This window comes from Amaranthus tricolor, chromosome 13 (genome assembly GCF_026212465.1).
Source record: "Amaranthus tricolor cultivar Red isolate AtriRed21 chromosome 13, ASM2621246v1, whole genome shotgun sequence".
Classification (NCBI taxonomy): domain Eukaryota; kingdom Viridiplantae; phylum Streptophyta; class Magnoliopsida; order Caryophyllales; family Amaranthaceae; genus Amaranthus; species Amaranthus tricolor.
Window position 1 is genome coordinate 23,192,768 of NC_080059.1, and position 21,847 is coordinate 23,214,614.

The 21,847-nt window shown below is 34.0% G+C and overlaps 1 protein-coding gene and 3 pseudogenes across 1 annotated transcript; all 4 read left to right on the top strand.

The window, feature by feature from the left end:
- LOC130797864 (protein TIC 214-like) overlaps positions 1–2,685 on the top strand; it is a 3,711-nt pseudogene extending 1,026 nt beyond the window's left edge.
- Positions 2,686–11,452: 8,767 nt separating this feature from the next.
- Positions 11,453–16,257, top strand: LOC130798954 (protein TIC 214-like; annotated as a pseudogene).
- A 73-nt stretch (positions 16,258–16,330) lies between these two features.
- LOC130797870 (uncharacterized) lies at positions 16,331–20,556 on the top strand (annotated as a pseudogene).
- Positions 20,557–20,874: 318 nt separating this feature from the next.
- Positions 20,875–21,576, top strand: LOC130797868 (NAD(P)H-quinone oxidoreductase subunit 6, chloroplastic-like). The gene has a single exon (XM_057660654.1). The coding sequence runs from the start codon at positions 20,875–20,877 to the stop codon at positions 21,403–21,405; it is 531 nt and encodes a 176-aa protein (XP_057516637.1). The 3' UTR covers positions 21,406–21,576.
- The last annotated feature ends 271 nt before the right edge of the window (positions 21,577–21,847 follow it).

Here is a 21,847-nt window from a genome sequence, read left to right on the forward strand (position 1 = left end):
ATCCAAATCGATGAAATGGAAAAGATCCGAGTGAATGGAAAGGACAAAACAAAGGATGATTTCCACTTGCACTTAAAAGAAGCATGCTATAAAAATAGCCCAACTTCGTTAGAAATACTTAAAGAAGAAAAGAAAAACTTATTCGGGTTTGAAAAATCCCTTCTTTTTCTTCTTTTCGACTATAAACGTTGGAATCGTCCAACGCGATATATAAAAAACAATCGATTTGAAAATGCGGTAAGAAATGAAATGTCACAATATTTTTTTTATACATGTCAAAATGATGGAAAACAAAGAATTTCTTTTACATATCCACCCAGTTTATCAATTTTCTGGGAATTGATACAAAGAAAGATTTCTTTGGATACAACAGAAAAATTCTTATATGATGATGAACTATCCAATAATTGGATTTCTACAAATGAACAAAAAAGAAACAGTTTAAGCAATGAATTAAATAATAGAATTACGGTTCTAGACAAAGACATTTTTTATATAGATGTACTCGATAAAAAAACAAGATTATGCTTAGAAAAAAAAATGATAAAACTAAAAGGGAATTTTTGAAAAAAATACATGATCCATTATTAATGGGATCCTATCGGGTTTTAGTAAAAAAAAATGGTTTCACCCTTTATAAATATAAATGAAACTACAGTGAATAATTTAATTGATAAATTTTTTATAAATAAAATTCATAATGTTTTACTTAATGATTCCAATTATCAAGAATTTGAACTTAAAAAACCAAAAATGAGTCAATTTGATGGAGACTCAACATTCAATCAAAACAAAAATTTGTTATTTTCCGAACAAGAACAAATTAGTTCAGAAAATAAAGAAAGATTTTTCAATTTTTTAATTGATACAACCACAGCATATGCGTTTACTCAACCAATTTCAAAAAGAATAAACGAAATAAGAAAAAAAGTTCCTCGTTGGTCACACCAATCTAGTAACGAGCCCGAACAATATGAAAGAGCACTTGAAAAAGACGTGGTGCTGGATTATGAAATCCGCACAAGGCAATCGAACCCTGTAGTGATTTATACGACTAAGCAAGATAATAACGATGCAGACGAAGTGGATTTGACACAGTATGCCCAACAATCTGATTTTCGTCGAGATATAATCAAAGGTTCCATGCGTGCTCAAAGACGTAAAATTCTTATTTTGGAATTTTTTCAAGCAAAAGTACATTCGCCACTTTTTTTCAACCGAACAAAGGAAGCCTCTTTTTATTCTGTGTATGTTGTTACACTTATTAGACGAGTTCAAAGGTATATGAGAAAAAAACCAGAAATTCCACTTTCTCAACAGGAAAAATTAAAGGAACAAGAAGTAAAGAAAGAAGAATTAGCGGAAAAAAAATTAGAAGAATTTTTATTAACGCAAAAGGAAGAAAAAGCAAAACTAGAAGAAGATAAACAAATAAAAGTAGCCGAAACCTGGGATACCGTCCCGTTTGCTCAACTAATAAGGAGTTTGATGTTAATGACTCAGTCCATTTTTAGAAAATATATTTTAATTCCTTTATTGATAATAGCAAAAAATATTGTTCGTCTACTATTATTCCAACGTGCTGAGTGGTCTGAAGATTTCGATGATTGGAGTAAAGAACGACATATTAAATGTACCTATAATGGTGTTCAATTATCAGAAACCGAATTTCCTCAAGACTGGTTAACAGATGGTATTCAGATAAAGATAGTATTTCCTTTCTATCTAAAACCTTGGCACACATCCCGAGATCTAATAAAAAAACAAAATCAACCCGATGATTATTGTTTTTTAACAGTTTTCGGAACAGAAACTGACAGTCTTTTTGGTCCTCCCCGAAAACACCCTTCTTTTTTTAACCGTATTTTTAAACAATTAGGCAAAAATATTCGAAAGTTTCCAAATACAAGAAAATTTTGGATTATGAAAATCCTTCTATTTTTTAAAAAAATAAAAATAATGTTAAAGGAAAATCGAATTCTAGGATTTGGAGTGAGCGAAGAATCTAGGGAAATAAAAAAAGAAAAAGATTCGATAATTACTAATCATATGATTAGAGAAATAAAAAAAGAAAAAGATTCGATAATTACTAATCATATGATTCATGAATCGTCCATTCAAACTCGATTCCTGAATCGGACAAATTCTTCAGTGCCAGAAAAAACAATAAAAGATTTGGCTAATCGAACAAGGACAATCAAAAAAAAAATAGAAAAAATATCAAAAGACAATAGAAAATTAAATATTAATTCTAACAAAACACATTATAGTACGAAACGATTCGAATCGTTTAAAAATATTGGTCAAATATTAAAAAGAGGAAATGTTCGATTAATTCGTAAAATAAATTCTATTTTTTATTTTTTTAGCGAAAAGATATACGTCGATATATTTCTATCCATCATTAATATTCCCAGAATTAATACACAACTTTTTCTTGAATCAACAAAAAACTGGATTGATAAATCCATTTACACTAATGAAAATGAAAAAAATCATGAAAGGCTTGAGAAAACAAATAAAAAAAAAATTCGTTTATTTCGAATATAAAAAAAGCATTTTTGCTGTTTTTTAGTAATGACGAGATTAATAAGAATTCGAATATTTTTTCTAATTTGGCTTTTTTGTCACAAGCCTACGTATTTTACAAATTATCTCAAACCCCTATTTTTGACTTATACAAGGTAAGATCTGTTCTTCAGTATCGCGGAATGTTGTTATTTCTTAAAAATGAAATAAAAGATTATTTTGGAACCCAAGGAATAACTCATTCCGAGCTAAAGACTAAAAAACTTCCGAATTCTGTAATGAATCAATGGAAAAACTGGTTAAAATTGCAAAGTAATTATCAATATGATTTATCCCAGATAAAATGGTCTCAATTAGTACCCCAAAAAGTGCGGAATAGAATAACTGAACATTTTGCCATTGAAAATACAAATAATATTGAAAACTTTTTATTCTTATTGCCAAATAAAAAATCAAATTTTAAAAAGAACTATAGATATGATGTTTTATCATATAAATTTCTTTATTATGAAGATAAAAACAATTCATATACATATAGTTATGGGAGCCAATTCCAAGTAAATAAGACCAATGAATTTTCTTCTATTTATAATTACAACCTAAATAAAGACAAATTCATTGACATGTGGTGGAATATCCCTATCACTAATTATTTAGGAATAAAAAATATTATGGATATGGATATAGAGAAAAAGACCGATAGAAAATCTTTGGATTTGAAAATTATTCATTTTTGTCTTCGAAAGAAAGTCAACATTGAGGCCTGGGTCGATATCAGTATTGGCAGGAATGAAAATACTAAAACTGAACTTAAGAGTTATCAAATTGTTGATAAAATTGATAAGAAAAGTATTTTTTACACACCAATTTATCAAGAAATCAACCAACCCCATCAAAAAAAAAACTGTAACACCCCGATATTTTCCCAATATATTAAATGATTTGCTAGTAATATTATTATTTTTATTATTATTATTCTTTTTAGAAAAATATATTTCTTTATATTATTTATTTTGTTAGTAGATTAAATCATGAGACTTCAACTTTTAAGGCAATTAAAACCATTTTAAGTCCAAACCTTTTTCCTAATCTATCTTTAATTTCAAAAAAAAAAAAATAAAAAAAAAAAATTAAATGGGAAGTGGAATCATTTGGCCGGCCATATGGAGGGTTAAGGGGGGATTAGTAACTTCTTAGGAATATTGAGAGATTAAGGAATTATTGCCTTCCATAATTTTGCCTTAATTTTCCTTAATTCCTTTATTTCCTTAATCTCCTAATTACCTTACATCTTTTCATTTTCAAACCATTTCCATGTAAGAAAACACTCCCAAAACACTACTTTTCTCACGCCTAAATCCTCCACCTTGGTTCATCAATTTTGGTGTTGTTCTTGAGCAATTGTGAGTAATTCTTAACCTAGTTTTATTTTTAAGTTTTAATTTAGATTTCTATGGTTTTTTTTGTGTGTGTTATTTTATAGTTTATGATTTATTCATGATTTAAAATTCATGTGTGGAAGTATGATGTTTTTCCATTTAGATTAATGTATGGTTTTAGGGTTTTAGATATGTTTACATGTGTATGAAGAATTGTTTGATGAATGATTAAAAAAATATATATATATATATATATATGTATATACATAAAAAAAAATGGTTGCTCATATAAAAAAAAATATATGTGGTGATGGAAAATTATTTTTATTTTTATTGATAAATAGTGGAGATTTATAATGTTGGTAGAGAAATATACATGTATATGTGTGGTGTGTTTGTGTGTGTAAATTGGTGTAAAAAGATTTATTTTTGAGAAAAATATAAATAAATAATTAAAATTTATTTTTGGATGTGATCATGAAAATTATGTAAATTTTATTGTTTAGATTTAATAGGGAATAAAGCATTGAAATTTATATATTTGTGATGAAAAAATGAGATCCCGTAGGTTTTGAAGATGATGGAAAAATTGTGTTTTTGGAGTATTTTTGGCTTTAAAATTAAGTTAAAAATACTTATACTATGTTATAAATTATGAAAATTGGTACTCGGGGGTTTTGACGCCTTCCGGACGCAACGGTGAAGTCGGATTTTCAGTTTGACAGTTTTAAGATGAGTTTCTGGACAGATTGTATAGGCTGTCCGGTTTTGTGTATATACCATGTCATAGTATGTGATGGATATTCATGTTGTGTGTAGTATTCTAGGTATGGATGTGATTGTATATGTGTGTTATGGATGATTTGAGGAAAATGTGTATGTGTGCTTATTTCCCGAATACGATTGAACCTTGTAGGAAGTCGATTCGTGACCGGGAATTGATTAAGACGCTTGCGAGTTGGTTATCTTGCTTAAGGTATGTACACGCAGCGTGGTTCGCATTAGTCCGATGTATCATATAATAATGGTATACAAAAGAAAAGCATGGATATATAGTACGGATAATGTTATCTTTCGAATCAATAATTTGTTTATACATTGTTTTGATAAGCAGAGGTAGTATGACCTCACTAACTTTAAAGTGGACGTAGTATGACGTCAATTGGTGGAAAAGAATTACTCGCGGTATATGAGGGCATTATGAGCCACCGCGGGGGTATGCATACTTAACCATAGGCACCGAAGTAAGGCGAGTGTCTATGGTAGAGGCTTGCTTAGGGGTTAGCTCCCCCTAATGTATTGTCTCACTTATGGAGTTTGGAGTGTACCGGCAGTATGGCTGGATAGTACAGCAGTATGGCTGACTAACTTTTACATGAAAATAAATATTCTTAATAAGCATGATCGAAGCGTACGGTTCTGTGAATTGTCAGCTAATTAATTAAAACTTTCTCTTGTGTTATTATTTATTTGGTATGCGACGTTTGCTGACGTGTACTTTTGGTCTTAACGACCCTGCGATGATGTTGTTTCCTATCTGGGCAATGACTAGCAGTAAGTTAAGTTGCAGGTCTGGGGAGTGAGGATTGTCCCTTGAAGAAATAAATTATTAGGGTAGAGAAGTCTTAATAAGAACTTCAAAATTTAGTTTAAAGAACATTTGGTTTTTATGAGGCGACTTTCGTTCTCAAGTTGTAATAAGTAGATTTAACTTTTCGTTCTTATCCGCTGCTAAGAATTTCTTATTGTCTAGTAGTTCTTAATAACGCTAATAGAACTCGATCCATACGTTTTCCTTAACTTCAAAACCGTTTTAAACTGTTTTCTAACATCCCGGTTTGACTCGGATTATAGTTGTCTCGTTTTTAAAAGGTCATTTTCTCTTTTCGTACGACCCGAGTTATTCTGAGATGTTACAACTGGTATCAGAGCGGGAGTTTTATTTAGTGTTATTTATCTGTACTGATAGACTAACGTAGAAAAAAAAAATTGACGAGAGTAAAAAGGGGTAGACATTAAGGGGATATGATGTGTTGTGCTTGGTGTCTTTAAGTATGATGTCATGGATAACTTTGATGTGTGCATGATAGGATTTCTGTGTTTATATCTCTGATGCTCTGAATTATCTATCTTTGTCTTATCTCAGAAATTAATTGTCTTGTTTTCTTTCTTTGTGAGTCAGGAAGTTCGATTATTACTTTCTTTCATGGATAAAGGAAAAAGACCGGCCGAGGAGGGAATTAATACCCGAGAGGAACCCTGGAGAGCTTTAGTTAATGCCCCAGCCTGGGCAGAAATAGAGGCTCTGGGAATTTGGGATAGAAAAGAGGGGGAAAGTGATTTGGATTACACCCGACGAATGGAAATGATCTACAAAAGGTCCAAATTAGTGTATGAAAGAATAATGGAAGAGGAGATGATTGCACTGAAAGAGAGGAGTGACCAGTTTCACCTAGAGATTGACAGAAGGGTAAGAGCAGTGCAAACTGAGGGTCGGGTCGGAGTACTTGACGTTCCAGAACCTAGTGGGGCAAGGAGAGATAATAATGAGGAGGATGTTCCCGTAGTAGACCCAAACTCAGTGCCATTTATAATCTTCGATGAGTTGGATTTCGAGAGGGATCCCGAAGAGGATCCAGAAGAGGATCCAGAAGAGGATCCGGAGGAGGACCCCGATGAGGACCCAGAAGAGGAATTTGAGGAGGATTTCGAAGGAAATTCTGATGAGGAGCAGGGAGAATTCATGGAGGAGGTTTCTTTAGGAGTGGTAGAAGATCCTGATGAGGATAACTTAGGGGATGGATATAATGCTGATGAGGAGGGGGAACTAGCTGATAGAGATGGAATGTTGAGTGATGATGATAGCGGGGTAATTATTTTAGGGGGTTGGCCGGTGAGGCGAGAGGATCTTATGAGCGAGGAAGAGAGTGAAATCATGATGTGGGAGGAGGAACCACCCGAGCCAATAATTGTAGAGCTTTCTGATTCCGTAGCGCGACTTTCTATGAGTGATTCCTTATCTGTAGGAACCCCTTCTGATTCCGATAGCGCGTCTAGCGATGACTCTGATGATGCTGATTTTGACCCTGATCAATACATGGAGGATCGGGACCGTATGGATGCGTCGCCTTTATTTGCCTGATTGTTATTATTTTATTTGATTATGCATGTGTACGAGTTCGTATGTCTAGTCCCTTAGTAGAATAATTGTGAACAATTTTGTTGGTTAAATGATTTGGTTGTTTATCTCGGACTTTTGTAGTATTTGAACAATGATTATGTGGGAATCTAGACCCAATTATTTCTTTTAGATTGGAATTATATGGTATTATTGTTTTGAATTTGAATTTTGTTTTTAAAAGTCTAAACATTAGTAAGTAGGATCGATTCAGTGTTGTATTTATGGAAAAATGAATAAATCTGATTATAGACTCATTGTTCAACCTTTTTACCTTTAGGGCTACTACCTTGTATATTTTAGAGCAATAACAGAATGAGTTTTTTCCTTAAACCTCAAACGCTATAGAAAATGTATTTACATACCTTGTTTAACCTAATGCAGTATACCTGCCATCATGCCACCCTTTTTGAAAAGGTCCGTGCCAAGAGGAAACTCTGATCGCGTGCTTCGAAACCTAGTTAAGGCCCTAGCTGGTGCAAGGAATCCGAGACCGAAATCCTTGGAGGAAAAGGCTTCGTCAATTAGTAAGAGAATAGCCCAGAGTAAACCCTCGACTTATAGTGGAAAAGGTGAACCTTCTATGTTGGAAAACTGGCTGAGAGAATTTGACAAGCTTTTTAGAGTGGTGAGATGTCCTGCTGAGCTCATGGTTGACCAAGCCGCGTTTTTCCTAGTGGAAGACGCCGACTATTGGTGGACACATAGTAAGATGAGGTTGATATCAGAAAACGACGGTGACTTAAGCTGGGAAGGATTTAAGGGGGCGTTAAGGGACCAATTTTATCCGCCTCATGTTAGGAAAGACAAATCAAATGAGTTTGCTAGGTTCGAAGTGGGAAACCTAACGGTAGATGAATATTATCAGAAATTTATGGAATACTTGAAGTTTTGCCCTGACGATGTCCCAACTGAGGGAAAGAAAATACAGCGTTTTGAGTTAGGTCTATCGTATGAGATCCAAAAACACATTGAGACTGATAGATATGATACGTTAGACCAGCTATATAAGAGAGCTGCGCAGATTGGGAATGTTATCAGGAAGGAAAAAGAGAAGTTGGGCCATAGCGGAGAAAAGAGAAAAGAACCCGTGTTTCAGAATGATACGAATGCGAGTAATCAAGTCCAAAATCAATTTAAGAAGCACAAACTGTTTGGAGGCTTTCAGGAGAAAGGTTTCCATTCTGGTCAAAACAGCAAGAATGGGGGAAATTCGAGAATAGAGGCTAGAATGCAGAAGCCTTTGTATGATCGCAATGGGAAGGAAAGAATCTTCAACTGTAGGAGATGCCAAAAGAATCACCCAGGAAGGGACTGCCGGGGGGCGTTAGTGGACTGTTCTTACTGTGGTAAGCCGGGCCATAGAATGTATGAGTGTTATACTCGCATAGGACAACAAGAGTTGCAAGGGGGAAATCATAGAGGTTTCCAACAAAAAAGACTTAATAACGGACGAAGTAGTAATGAAGCTGGAAGGGGGAATCACAATGGTGGAAGTTTTGGCCGAAACTTGGGAGGTGTCTCAAATCCTAGGTTTCCGGGAAATAACTCCGGTGTTCAGCAACGACCGGGAAATGCTAGAAACGAAAATTTCTTTTCAAGCCAACGTGGTAATCAAGGAGGTGTTACTACTTCGACCCAGAACGACAGCAGGCTTTCAGCAGTTAACTCGAGGGAGGCAGCACAGGCGTCGGATGTGGTCATAGGTACGTTTTGTATTAATACAAAATCCGTTAAAGTACTTTTTGATTCTGGTGCATCGTACTCGTTTGTTTCAAAGTCTAGAGTTAAGGATTTAGAATTGGAGAACCCTGAGGAAACATCTTGTTCAGTCTCTACTCCTTCTGGGGAGACTTTTCAATGTAATGCGTTGTTTCGTGAAGTGCCGGTTAAGATAGGGAAAGTGAAATTTCCAAGTAATTTATTTTCTCTAGAAATGGATGATTTAAATGTAATACTTGGGATGGATTGGCTAAGTAGATACAAAGCGATAATAGATTGTGAAGAACAGTCAGTGACCTTAAGTGGACCTAGGGGGGAGAAGGTTAAATATAGGAGTCTTCCTAAAGGACCGAGGATAAAAATCATATCATCATTGAAGGTCATGAAGTTAATCAAGCAAGGGCAACCGTGGTTTCTGTGTAGTATAAGTAAAGTAGGGGATCGGGAGTTGCAGCTTGAGAACATTCCAGTGGTATGTGATTTTAGGGATGTTTTTCCAGAAGAACTTCCTGGTATTCCGCCAAGAAGGGACGTGGACTTCTCGATTGATTTAATCCCTGGGACAGGGCCAATTTCAAAAGCTCCTTACCGAATGGCCCCAAAGGAGATGGAAGAATTGAAAGTTCAATTGGAGGAGTTGTTAGAGAAGGGTTATATAAGACCTAGTGTGTCGCCTTGGGGAGCCCCAGTGTTGTTTGTAAGGAAAAAGGACGGAACGATGCGTCTCTGTATTGATTACAGAGAACTTAATAAGGTCACTGTTAAGAATAAGTACCCGTTACCACGGATCGATGATCTTTTTGATCAGTTGCAAGGGGCAGGAGTCTTTTCCAAGATTGATCTGCGGTCAGGGTACCATCAGTTACGTATCAAGGAGGAGGATATTAGTAAATCAGCTTTTAGAACCAGATACGGACACTTCGAGTTTACCGTGATGCCTTTTGGGTTGACCAACGCACCTGCAGCATTTATGGGGTTGATGAATCGGGTTTTTAACGCGTACCTCGATAAGTGTGTGGTGGTGTTCATTGATGATATTTTGGTATATTCCAAGAGCCAAGAAGAACATCAAGAACATTTAAGGATAGTCTTGCAGATTCTGCGAGAGAATCAGTTGTATGCTAAGTTTTCGAAGTGTGAATTTTGGTTAGAGCAAGTGGCTTTTCTGGGTCACATTGTTTCTAAGGAAGGAATTTCCGTTGATCCAGCAAAAGTAGCAGCTGTTCGGGATTGGTCTACACCTCGGAATGTTACAGATATCCGGAGTTTCTTGGGATTAGCAGGATACTATCGTCGTTTTGTGAAGGACTTTTCTCGCATCGCTCGTCCATTAACAGCCTTGATGAAGAAAGAAAAGAAGTTCGAATGGACTGAGGAGTGTGAGAAGGCATTTCAGTTGTTGAAGGAGAAGTTAACTACAGCCCCTGTGTTGACCTTACCTGATCCATCCTTGGAATACTCTGTCTACAGTGACGCTTCTAAACATGGATTAGGTTGTGTTTTAATGCAAGATAGAAGGGTGGTGGCGTATGCTTCACGTCAACTAAGGACTCATGAGGTGAATTATCCAACACATGACTTGGAGTTAGCTGCTGTGGTTTTCGCATTGAAAATCTGGCGACATTACCTTTATGGTGTCAAATGCAAGGTCTTTACGGATCATAAAAGTTTGCAATTTTTGTTCACTCAATCCGAGTTGAATTTGCGCCAACGACGTTGGTTAGAACTTATCAGTGATTATGATTTAGAGATTTCATATCACGAAGGCCGTGCGAATGTAGTCGCTGATGCTTTGAGTAGGAAATCGAGGCATTCCGTCTCAGCGTTAATAACCTCTGAGGAGTTGTGTAAGGAGTTTGGGAGAATGAACTTGGAGATAATCCAAGAAGGGGAATTGGAAGCCAGGTTGAGTGCCTTGTCTATTCAACCTACCTTTTTCGAAGAGATTATGGCTAAGCAACTGGAAGACCCAAAGTTTATAAAACTTCGGAAGCAGATCAGTGAAGGGAAAGCTGAAGGTTTTACAATTCATGAGGACGGTAGTCTTCGTTTTAAGGGACGGTGGTGTGTGCCGGATGGGTGTGACTCCTTGAAGGAAAAATTATTGAACGAAGCTCATTATTCTAGATGCTCGGTTCATCCTGGTGGGGATAAGATGTATCAAAATTTAAAAAGCATGTTTTGGTGGTCTGGTATGAAAAAGAATATTGCAGATTTTGTTTCCAAGTGTTTAACGTGTCAAAAGGTTAAGAGTGAACATCGAAGACCAGCTGTGTTACTGCAACCTCTAGAAGTCCCGGTATGGAAGTGGGATGACATATCTATGGATTTCGTGTTAGGGTTGCCTCGAACTAAGGCTGGTAATGATACTCTTTGGGTGATTGTGGATAGGCTTACTAAGTCTGCAAGGTTTATTCCGATGAACTGTAAGTGGGATATGGAACAACTTGCTCGTGCCTATATTAGATACGTTGTTCGATATCACGGAATACCTCGTACTATTGTCTCTGATCGTGATACTCGATACTTGTCACATTTTTGGAAATCATTACAGCAGGCTTTGGGAACCACTCTTCTTCATAGTACGTCTTTTCACCCTATGACGGATGGTCAGACTGAACGTGTCAACCAGATACTAGAAGACATGTTGATAGAAATATCCATGGAATGGCAAGGTTCATGGGATGAACATTTGGATTTAGTGGAATTCTCTTATAATAACAGTTATCAGGCAACAATTCAAATGGCTCCGTTTGAAGCACTTTATGGTCGTAAGTGCCGTAGTCCTGTATGTTGGGATGATTTTACTGAATCTGTCACCTTAGGACCTGATATGCTTGTACAAATGACTGAGAAAGTAAAGTTAATTCGCGGAAAAATGAAGGCAGCCCAGGATAGACAAAAATCGTACGCCGATCTCCGACGACGGCCTGATGAGTACGAAGTGGGAGACAAAGTTCTACTCCGTGTGTCTCCGATGAGAGGTGTGGTTCGTTTTGGTGCTCGTGGGAAGTTAAGCCCGCGTTTCATTGGCCCCTATGATATTGTGGAGCGGATTGGGAAGTTAGCTTACCGGTTAGCGTTACCTAATGCGCTGGGTAAGGTTCATGACGTTTTTCATATCTCCCAGTTAAAACGTTATGTTGCGGCTTCTTTGCATGTCTTAGACCCAGAACCGTTAGAACTTGATGAAAGCCTCACCTATGAAGAGCAACCTGTTCAGATTTTAGATAGAAAGGTTCGCAGTACTCGGCGAAAAGATGTTGCAATGGTTAAGGTTCTATGGTCAAATCATCGGTCACAAGAGGCAACTTGGGAAACAGAAGCTTCAATGCGAGAGAAGTATCCGCATCTTTTTCCTCAGGTTAGTAAGTTACGGGGACGTAACTTTTTAAGGGGGGAAGGAAGCGGTAGAATTTTGCGTTTTGCGCGATTTGAGGTTTATTTTGATCTATTTCTTTTGTTGTGTGCATGTTTTGTCGTTTTTTTTATGTGTGTGATTGTTGTGTGTTTGTGTTTGTACGTTGAGGTTTTGGGGTCAAAACCTTTTTAAGGGGGGTAGTCTGTAACACCCCGATATTTTCCCGATATATTAAATGATTTGCTAGTAATATTATTATTTTTATTATTATTATTCTTTTTAGAAAAATATATTTCTTTATATTATTTATTTTGTTAGTAGATTAAATCATGAGACTTCAACTTTTAAGGCAATTAAAACCATTTTAAGTCCAAACCTTTTTCCTAATCTATCTTTAATTTCAAAAAAAAAAAAAATAAAAACAAAAAAAAAATTAAATGGGAAGTGGAATCATTTGGCCGGCCATATGGAGGGTTAAGGGGGGATTAGTAACTTCTTAGGAATATTGAGAGATTAAGGAATTATTGCCTTCCATAATTTTGCCTTAATTTTCCTTAATTCCTTTATTTCCTTAATCTCCTAATTACCTTACATCTTTTCATTTTCAAACCATTTCCAAGTAAGAAAACACTCCCAAAACACTACTTTTCTCACGCCTAAATCCTCCACCTTGGTTCATCAATTTTGGTGTTGTTCTTGAGCAATTGTGAGTAATTCTTAACCTAGTTTTATTTTTAAGTTTTAATTTAGATTTCTATGGTTTTTTTTGTGTGTGTTATTTTATAGTTTATGATTTATTCATGATTTAAAATTCATGTGTGGAAGTATGATGTTTTTCCATTTAGATTAATGTATGGTTTTAGGGTTTTAGATATGTTTACATGTGTATGAAGAATTGTTTGATGAATGATTAAAAATATATATATATATATATATATATATATATATATATATATATATATATATATATATATATATATATATATATATATATGTATATACATAAAAAAAATGGTTGCTCATATAAAAAAAAATATATGTGGTGATGGAAAATTATTTTTATTTTTATTGATAAATAGTGGAGATTTATAATGTTGGTAGAGAAATATACATGTATATGTGTGGTGTGTTTGTGTGTTTAAATTGGTGTAAAAAGATTTATTTTTGAGAAAAATATAAATAAATAATTAAAATTTATTTTTGGATGTGATCATGAAAATTATGTAAATTTTATTGTTTAGATTTAATAGGGAATAAAGCATTGAAATTTATATATTTGTGATAAAAAAATGAGATCCCGTAGGTTTTGAAGATGATGGAAAAATTGTGTTTTTGGAGCATTTTTGGCTTTAAAATTAAGTTAAAAATACTTATACTATGTTATAAATTATGAAAATTGGTACTCGGGGGTTTTGACGCCTTCCGGACGCAACGGTGAAGTCGGATTTTCAGTTTGACAGTTTTAAGATGAGTTTCTGGACAGATTGTATAGGCTGTCCGGTTTTGTGTATATACCATGTCATAGTATGTGATGGATATTCATGTTGTGTGTAGTATTCTAGGTATGGATGTGATTGTATATGTGTGTTATGGATGATTTGAGGAAAACGTGTATGTGTGCTTATTTCCCGAATACGATTGAACCTTGTAGGAAGTCGATTCGTGACCGGGAATTGATTAAGACGCTTGCGAGTTGGTTATCTTGCTTAAGGTATGTACACGCAGCGTGGTTCGCATTAGTCCGATGTATCATATAATAATGGTATACAAAAGAAAAGCATGGATATATAGTACGGATAATGTTATCTTTCGAATCAATAATTTGTTTATACATTGTTTTGATAAGCAGAGGTAGTATGACCTCACTAACTTTAAAGTGGACGTAGTATGACGTCAATTGGTGGAAAAGAATTACTCGCGGTATATGAGGGCATTATGAGCCACCGCGGGGGTATGCATACTTAACCATAGGCACCGAAGTAAGGCGAGTGTCTATGGTAGAGGCTTGCTTAGGGGTTAGCTCCCCCTAATGTATTGTCTCACTTATGGAGTTTGGAGTGTACCGGCAGTATGGCTGGATAGTACAGCAGTATGGCTGACTAACTTTTACATGAAAATAAATATTCTTAATAAGCATGATCGAAGCGTACGGTTCTGTGAATTGTCAGCTAATTAATTAAAACTTTCTCTTGTGTTATTATTTATTTGGTATGCGACGTTTGCTGACGTGTACTTTTGGTCTTAACGACCCTGCGATGATGTTGTTTCCTATCTGGGCAATGACTAGCAGTAAGTTAAGTTGCAGGTCTGGGGAGTGAGGATTGTCCCTTGAAGAAATAAATTATTAGGGTAGAGAAGTCTTAATAAGAACTTCAAAATTTAGTTTAAAGAACATTTGGTTTTTATGAGGCGACTTTCGTTCTCAAGTTGTAATAAGTAGATTTAACTTTTCGTTCTTATCCGCTGCTAAGAATTTCTTATTGTCTAGTAGTTCTTAATAACGCTAATAGAACTCGATCCACACGTTTTCCTTAACTTCAAAACCGTTTTAAACTGTTTTCTAACATCCCGGTTTGACTCGGATTATAGTTGTCTCGTTTTTAAAAGGTCATTTTCTCTTTTCGTACGACCCGAGTTATTCTGAGATGTTACAAAAACGTTTTGGATTGGATGGGAATGAATGAAGAAATACTAAGTCGTCCCATATCAAATCTACACTTTTGGTTTTTCTCCGAATTTCTCTTCTTTTATAATGCATATAAAATGAAACCTTGGTTTATACCAATAAATTTTCTTATTTCAATTCGAATGTAAGTGAAAATTTTAGTGAAAATAAAAACATCAATAGAAATAAAAAAACGAATCCCTTTATACCTTCAAATGAAAAAAAATATTTTGAATTAAAAAATAAGAATCAAGGCGAAAATGAATTTATAAGTAAAGAAACTCTTGGATCAGATGGTCAAGACAACTCTGAATCTGTTTTCTCAAATGGACAAAAAGATATTGAAGAAGATTATATAGGATCAAATCTGAAAAAGCCTAGAAAGAAAAAACAATCCAAGAGTGGTATAGAAACAGAAATGGATCTCTTACTGAAAAGATATTGGCTTGTTCAACTTCAACTCAGATGGGACAAAACCATGGAGAAAAAACTGCTGAATAATATCAAAGTATATTGTTTCCTGCTTAAATCGATAAATCCAATAGAAATTGCTATCTCCGCTGTAGAAAAAAGAGAAATGAATTTAGATATACTACCACGTAACGAGGATTTCATTTGTAGAGAATTGGCGGAAAGGGGACTACTCATTATTGAACCGTTTCGTCTGTCTGCAAAAGACAACGGCCAATTTATTATATATCAAACGATAGGTATTTCATTGGTGCATAAGAGTAAACACCAAAAAAATCAAAAACGATATAGTGAAAATGTTGATAAAAGCATTTTCGGTGAACGAGACAAAAACCATTTTGACTTGCTTGCTCCTGAAAATATTTTATCTCCTAGGCGTCGAAGAGAATTGAGAATTCTAATTTGTTTAAATTCAAGGAATAATAATAAAGGTATGAATACAAACCCAACATTTTATAATGGAACTCAGGTAAAAAATTGTAGTCCATTTTTTGATGAAAACAAAGATATTGATCGAGATAAAAATACACTTAGAAAATTAAAATTATTTCTTTGGCCAAATTATAGATTGGAAGATTTAGCTTGTATGAATCGTTATTGGTTTGATACTAATAACGGAAGTCGTTTTAGTATCTTACGAATCCATATGTATCCGCAATTAAAAATAAATTTATGATCCATTTGTCTTATAGATTCCCTATTATTTGATAGAGAAATAGATGTACACACGCCTTGTCATACATTCAAGTCTGATACATGAATACTAATTCAATGAATTATCAATTGGATCTTGAAATGAATCAAGAGAATTTTATTTATTAAGTTTCTTTGATAAAATGTATCAATAAAATAAGGTTAAGATATTGTATATAACAGAGTAAAACAGATGGCATTATTATTACTGATCCGTAAAATTCCATATTTTGTAAAAATAAAAAAGGTAAGGAAGAGTAAGAATTTATGAAACAAAACTCATTCATATCTGTTATTTCGAATGAAAAAAAAGAAGTAAATAGGGGGTCTGTTGAATTTCAAGTATTGTGTTTTACCAATAAGATACGAAGACTTACTTCACATTTGGAATTGCACAAAAAAGATTATTCATCACAAAGAGGTTTACGAAAAATTCTGGGAAAACGTCAACGACTACTGGCTTATTTGTCAAATAAAAACAGAATACGTTATAAAGAATTAATCAGCCAATTGAACATTCGAGAACTAAAAACACGTTAATTTGAAGAGTTGTTTTGAATTATTTGATTTATTAGATCTTGAATTGAATTTTGATGAACTTTTTTTGTTTTCATCAATTCATGGAAAAATGAATTCGTGAAAAAATGAATCGGGGAAAAACCTATGACTGTACCAACTTCCAGAAAAGACCTCATGATAGTCAATATGGGCCCTCACCATCCATCAATGCATGGCGTTCTCCGACTCATCGTTACTTTAGACGGTGAAGATGTTATTGACTGTGAACCAATAGTGGGTTATTTACACAGAGGTATGGAAAAAATTGCGGAAAACCGAACAATTATACAATATTTGCCTTATGTAACACGTTGGGATTATTTAGCTACTATGTTCACAGAAGCAATAACTGTAAATGGACCCGAACAATTGGGAAATATTCAAGTCCCTAAAAGGGCTAGCTATATCAGAGTAATCATGTTGGAATTAAGTCGTATAGCTTCTCATTTGTTATGGCTAGGCCCCTTTATGGCAGATATTGGTGCGTAGACCCCCTTCTTCTATATTTTCAGAGAAAGAGAGTTGATATATGATTTATTCGAAGCTGCCACCGGTATGAGAATGATGCATAATTATTTTCGTATTGGAGGAGTAGCTGCCGATCTACCTTATGGGTGGATAGATAAATGTTTAGATTTTTGTGATTTTTTTTTAATAGGACTTACTGAATACCAACAACTTATTACGCGAAATCCTATTTTTTTAGAACGAGTTGAAAACATAGGCATTATTAGTGGAGAAGAAGCAATAAATTGGGGTTTATCAGGACCGATGTTACGAGCTTCCGGAATACAATGGGATCTTCGTAAAGTTGATCATTATGAGTGTTACGACGAATTTGATTGGGAAGTTCAATGGCAAAAAGAAGGAGACTCATTAGCTCGTTATTTAATCCGAATCAGTGAAATGGCAGAATCTATAAAAATTATTCAACAAGCGTTAGAAGGAATTCCGGGGGGTCCTTATGAAAATTTAGAAATTCGACGCTTTAATAAAATAAAATATCCTGAATGGAATGATTTTGAATATCGATTCATTAGTAAAAAACCATCTCCTGCTTTTGAATTGTCGAAACAAGAACTGTATGTAAGAGTAGAAGCCCCAAAAGGCGAATTAGGAATCTTTTTGATAGGAGATCAGAGTGTTTTTCCTTGGCGATGGAAAATTCGCCCGCCGGTGTTTTATCAATTTGCAAATTCTTCCTCAGTTAGTTAAAAAAATGAAATTGGCTGATATTATGACGATACTAGGTAGCACAGATATCATTATGGGAGAAGTTGATCGTTGAAATGATAATTGATATAACAAAAGTACAAGCTATCAATTCTTTTTCCAGATTGGAATCCTTAAAAGAGGTTTATGGGACTATATGGCTGCTTTTCCCTATTTTGATTCTCGTATTGGGAATCACAATAGGTGTACTAGTAATTGTGTGGTTAGAAAGACAAATATCCGCAGGTATACAACAACGTATTGGACCTGAATATGCCGGTCCTTTGGGAATTCTTCAAGCTCTGGCAGACGGAACAAAACTACTTTTTAAAGAAAACCTTCTTCCGTCTAGAGGGGATACGTATTTGTTTAGTATTGGACCCTCTATAGCAGTTATATCAATTCTACTAAGTTATTCAGTAATTCCTTTTGGTTCTCGACTTGTTCTAGCCGATTTAAGTATTGGTGTTTTTTTATGGATTGCCATTTCAAGTATTGCTCCAATTGGACTTCTTATGTCAGGATATGGATCAAATAATAAATATTCCTTTTTAGGTGGTCTACGGGCAGCTGCTCAATCAATTAGTTATGAAATACCATTAACTCTATGTGTGTTAGCAATATCTCTACGTGTGATTCGTTGAAACATGGGTCTACCCTTGCCTCATTTCTTTTTATTTTGGGTTTCTAAGAATAAAAATGAAATGGATTGAATAGTATCTTCCTTTTTGTTAGTTACTGATCGGGTTGATAAAGTAAACCAGATAGTTAGATGAGTGAAAGAAAACAGCTTTCAAAATTTGCAGTAAAAAGTTGAATCTCATTGCCTATGTACAAGGGTTAAACAAAAATAAACATAAGCCGTCAAGGCTGTTTCCCCCAAGATTGGTTATCCTGACTTGAAGCGGGTTGAAACGAATTATGGAGTTTTTACTTTCTTTTTTTTTTCTCTGTATAAAAATGGATGATATGAATTACCATAGAGGTTGAATAAACATGAGTGGATGGTTAGGAACACCAAAGTACACAAAGGATTTGTATGTAATAGAGATTGTGTAACTTATCCGACGAGATATTTTTACATAAAATAAATATGAATTGAGACTTTAAATTTGTAGAAATGATCAAGTAGTACTCCCACAAATTCCGATCCAGAGTATGCTCCTATCCACTGATTAAGTGAATAACTATCAGGAACGAAGTAATCTTTTACTTTTTTATTTTAAGACTAAAAAAAATCCAGGAAATAAGAGGTCGAAAAAAAAAAGATAATATGAATATAAAAATATAAAATATATAACTGGAATTATAAAAAAATATTTTTCCAATATCCATATTCAAGCATTAAGTTATTACTAAAAAAAAATGGAAATTCTTGAAAGTTAGTTAAAGTAAAGCATGAGATCAATTCCGAAGCATTTGTTAGAGCATAGCAGACAGAATTTCATTGGTCTAATTCAGGATTTTTCGATTGATTTGAAATTTACTTCTTCTACAAGCATATGAAGATTTAAAGAATATCAATCAGTCCTTAGATTTATTTATGGCTCTTGAGGAGCCGTATGAGGTGAAAATCTCATGTACGGTTCTGTAATAGCGATGACAAGAGTGATTTTCTCATCGACTATGATTGTCTAACAGTTTAAGTACAGTTGATATAGTTGAGGCACAATCAAAATATGGTTTTTTGGGATGGAATTTGTGGCGGCAACCTATAGGGTTTATTGTTTTTATAATTTCTTCTCTAGCTGAATGCGAGAGATTGCCTTTTGATTTACCAGAAGCAAAAGAAGAATTAGTAGCAGGTTATCAAACCGAATATTCCGGTATTAAATTTGGTTTATTTTATGTTGCGTCTTATCTAAATCTACTAATCTCTTCTTTATTTGTAACCGTTCTTTATTTGGGTGGTTGGAATCTTTCTATTCCACACATAGTCATTTCTGGCTTTTTTGAAAAAAATAAAATAGATGGAGTTTTTGGAACGACAATTAGTATTTTCATTACATTAGCTAAAACTTTTTTGTTCTTTTTCATTCCTATCACAACAAGATGGACTTTACCTAGACTGAGAATGGACCAATTATTAAATCTTGGATGGAAATTTCTTTTACCTATTTCTTTAGGTAATATATTATTAACAACTTCTTCCCAACTCCTTTCATTATAAATTCTAAAAAAAAAGAATATTTTATATTCACTCTAACTTAATTCACAACTTGTTCCAAATAAGAGAAAGAAACAAAATCTTATTTTTTTTATTGATATTTACTATATGTTCCCTATGGTAACTCGGTTCATCAATTATGGTCAACAAACAATACGTGCGGCAAGGTACATTGGTCAAGGTTTTATGATTACTTTATCCCACGCTAATCGTTTACCCGTAACTATTCAATATCCGTATGAAAAATTGATCACATCAGAGCGTTTTCGTGGTCGAATTCATTTTGAATTTGATAAATGCATTGCTTGTGAAGTATGTGTTCGTGCATGTCCTATAGATTTACGCGTTGTTGATTGGAAATTGGAAACGGATCTTCGAAAGAAACGGTTGCTTAATTATAGCATTGATTTCGGAATTTGTATTTTTTGTGGTAATTGTGTTGAGTATTGTCCAACAAATTGTTTATCAATGACTGAAGAATATGAGCTTTCGACTTATGATCGTCACGAATTAAATTATAATCAAATTTCTCTGGGCCGTTTACCAATATCAATAACTGATGATTACACAATTCGACCAATTTTGAATTCACCTCAACCAAAAGAGCAATTCCGTGATTGAAGAGCAATTCTCAATTATTAAATTTCTTTTTTTTCTTGTTCAATAACTATAAATTTTGATTATTCAATATTCCTATTTATTGGTGAAAATCGAAACTTTATTTGGATTTTAAATATGTTTACTGTAATTGTAATGGTTTTAAATAGTTTTAATTGCGAACTACCCAAACCAATGCGATAGGTTCAATAACTTTACTTTACTCACATCAAGTGATACGCATTAGGATTTAAAATCAAAAATGCATAAACTTTTTTTTTCCTGTTCAAGTCAATAAAATCATGAAACATTCCGATTTTTTTATTTCTTATTTTACATATAATGGATTTACCTGGACCAATACATGATTTTCTTTTAGTTTTTCTGGGGTCGGGCCTTATATTAGGTGGTCTAGGAGTAGTATTATTTACCAATACAATTTTTTCTGCTTTTTCGTTAGGATTGGTTCTTGTTTGTATATCTTTATTCTATATTCTAGCAAATTCCCATTTTGTAGCTTCTGCACAACTCCTTATTTATGTGGGAGCTATAAATATATTAATAATATTTTCTGTAATGTTCATGAATGGTCCGGAATATGACACAGATTTCCGTCTGTGGACTGTGGAGGACGGGATTACCTTATTGGTTTGTGCAAGTCTTTTTGTTTCATTAACTATTACTATTCTAAATACGTCCTGGTATGGGATTATTTGGACTACAAAATCAAATCAGATTCTAGAACAAGATCTGATAAGCGCTAGTCAACAAATAGTAATTCATTTATCAACCGATTTTTTTCTTCCATTTGAACTCATTTCAATAATTCTTTTAGTTGCTTTAATAGGTGCAATTGGCGTGGCTCGTCAATAATAATTCATTTGATTTTTTAAAATAGCAATCAAAAAAACTGATATTTTATCATATTCATTTTCATTCTAGTCAATCAAATTGGTTTAATTCAATTTATTATTCTATTATCATATCATTTTTTTGTTCTTCTTTTTTTTTGTATTATAACTTATTATATTCTAGTTAATCAAATGGGTTTAATTGTTGTTCATATTCAATTGAATAGAGATTGATAAGGAGTTGGTCAATGATACTCGAACATGTACTTGTTTTGAGTTCTTTTTTATTTTCGATCGGCATTTATGGATTAATCACGAGTCGAAATTTGGTTCGGGCTCTAATGTGTCTTGAACTTATATTGAATGCAGTTAATCTAAATTTTGTAACATTTTCTGATTTTTTTGATAGTCGCCAATTAAAAGGAAATATTTTCTCAATTTTTGTTATAGCTATTGCAGCCGCT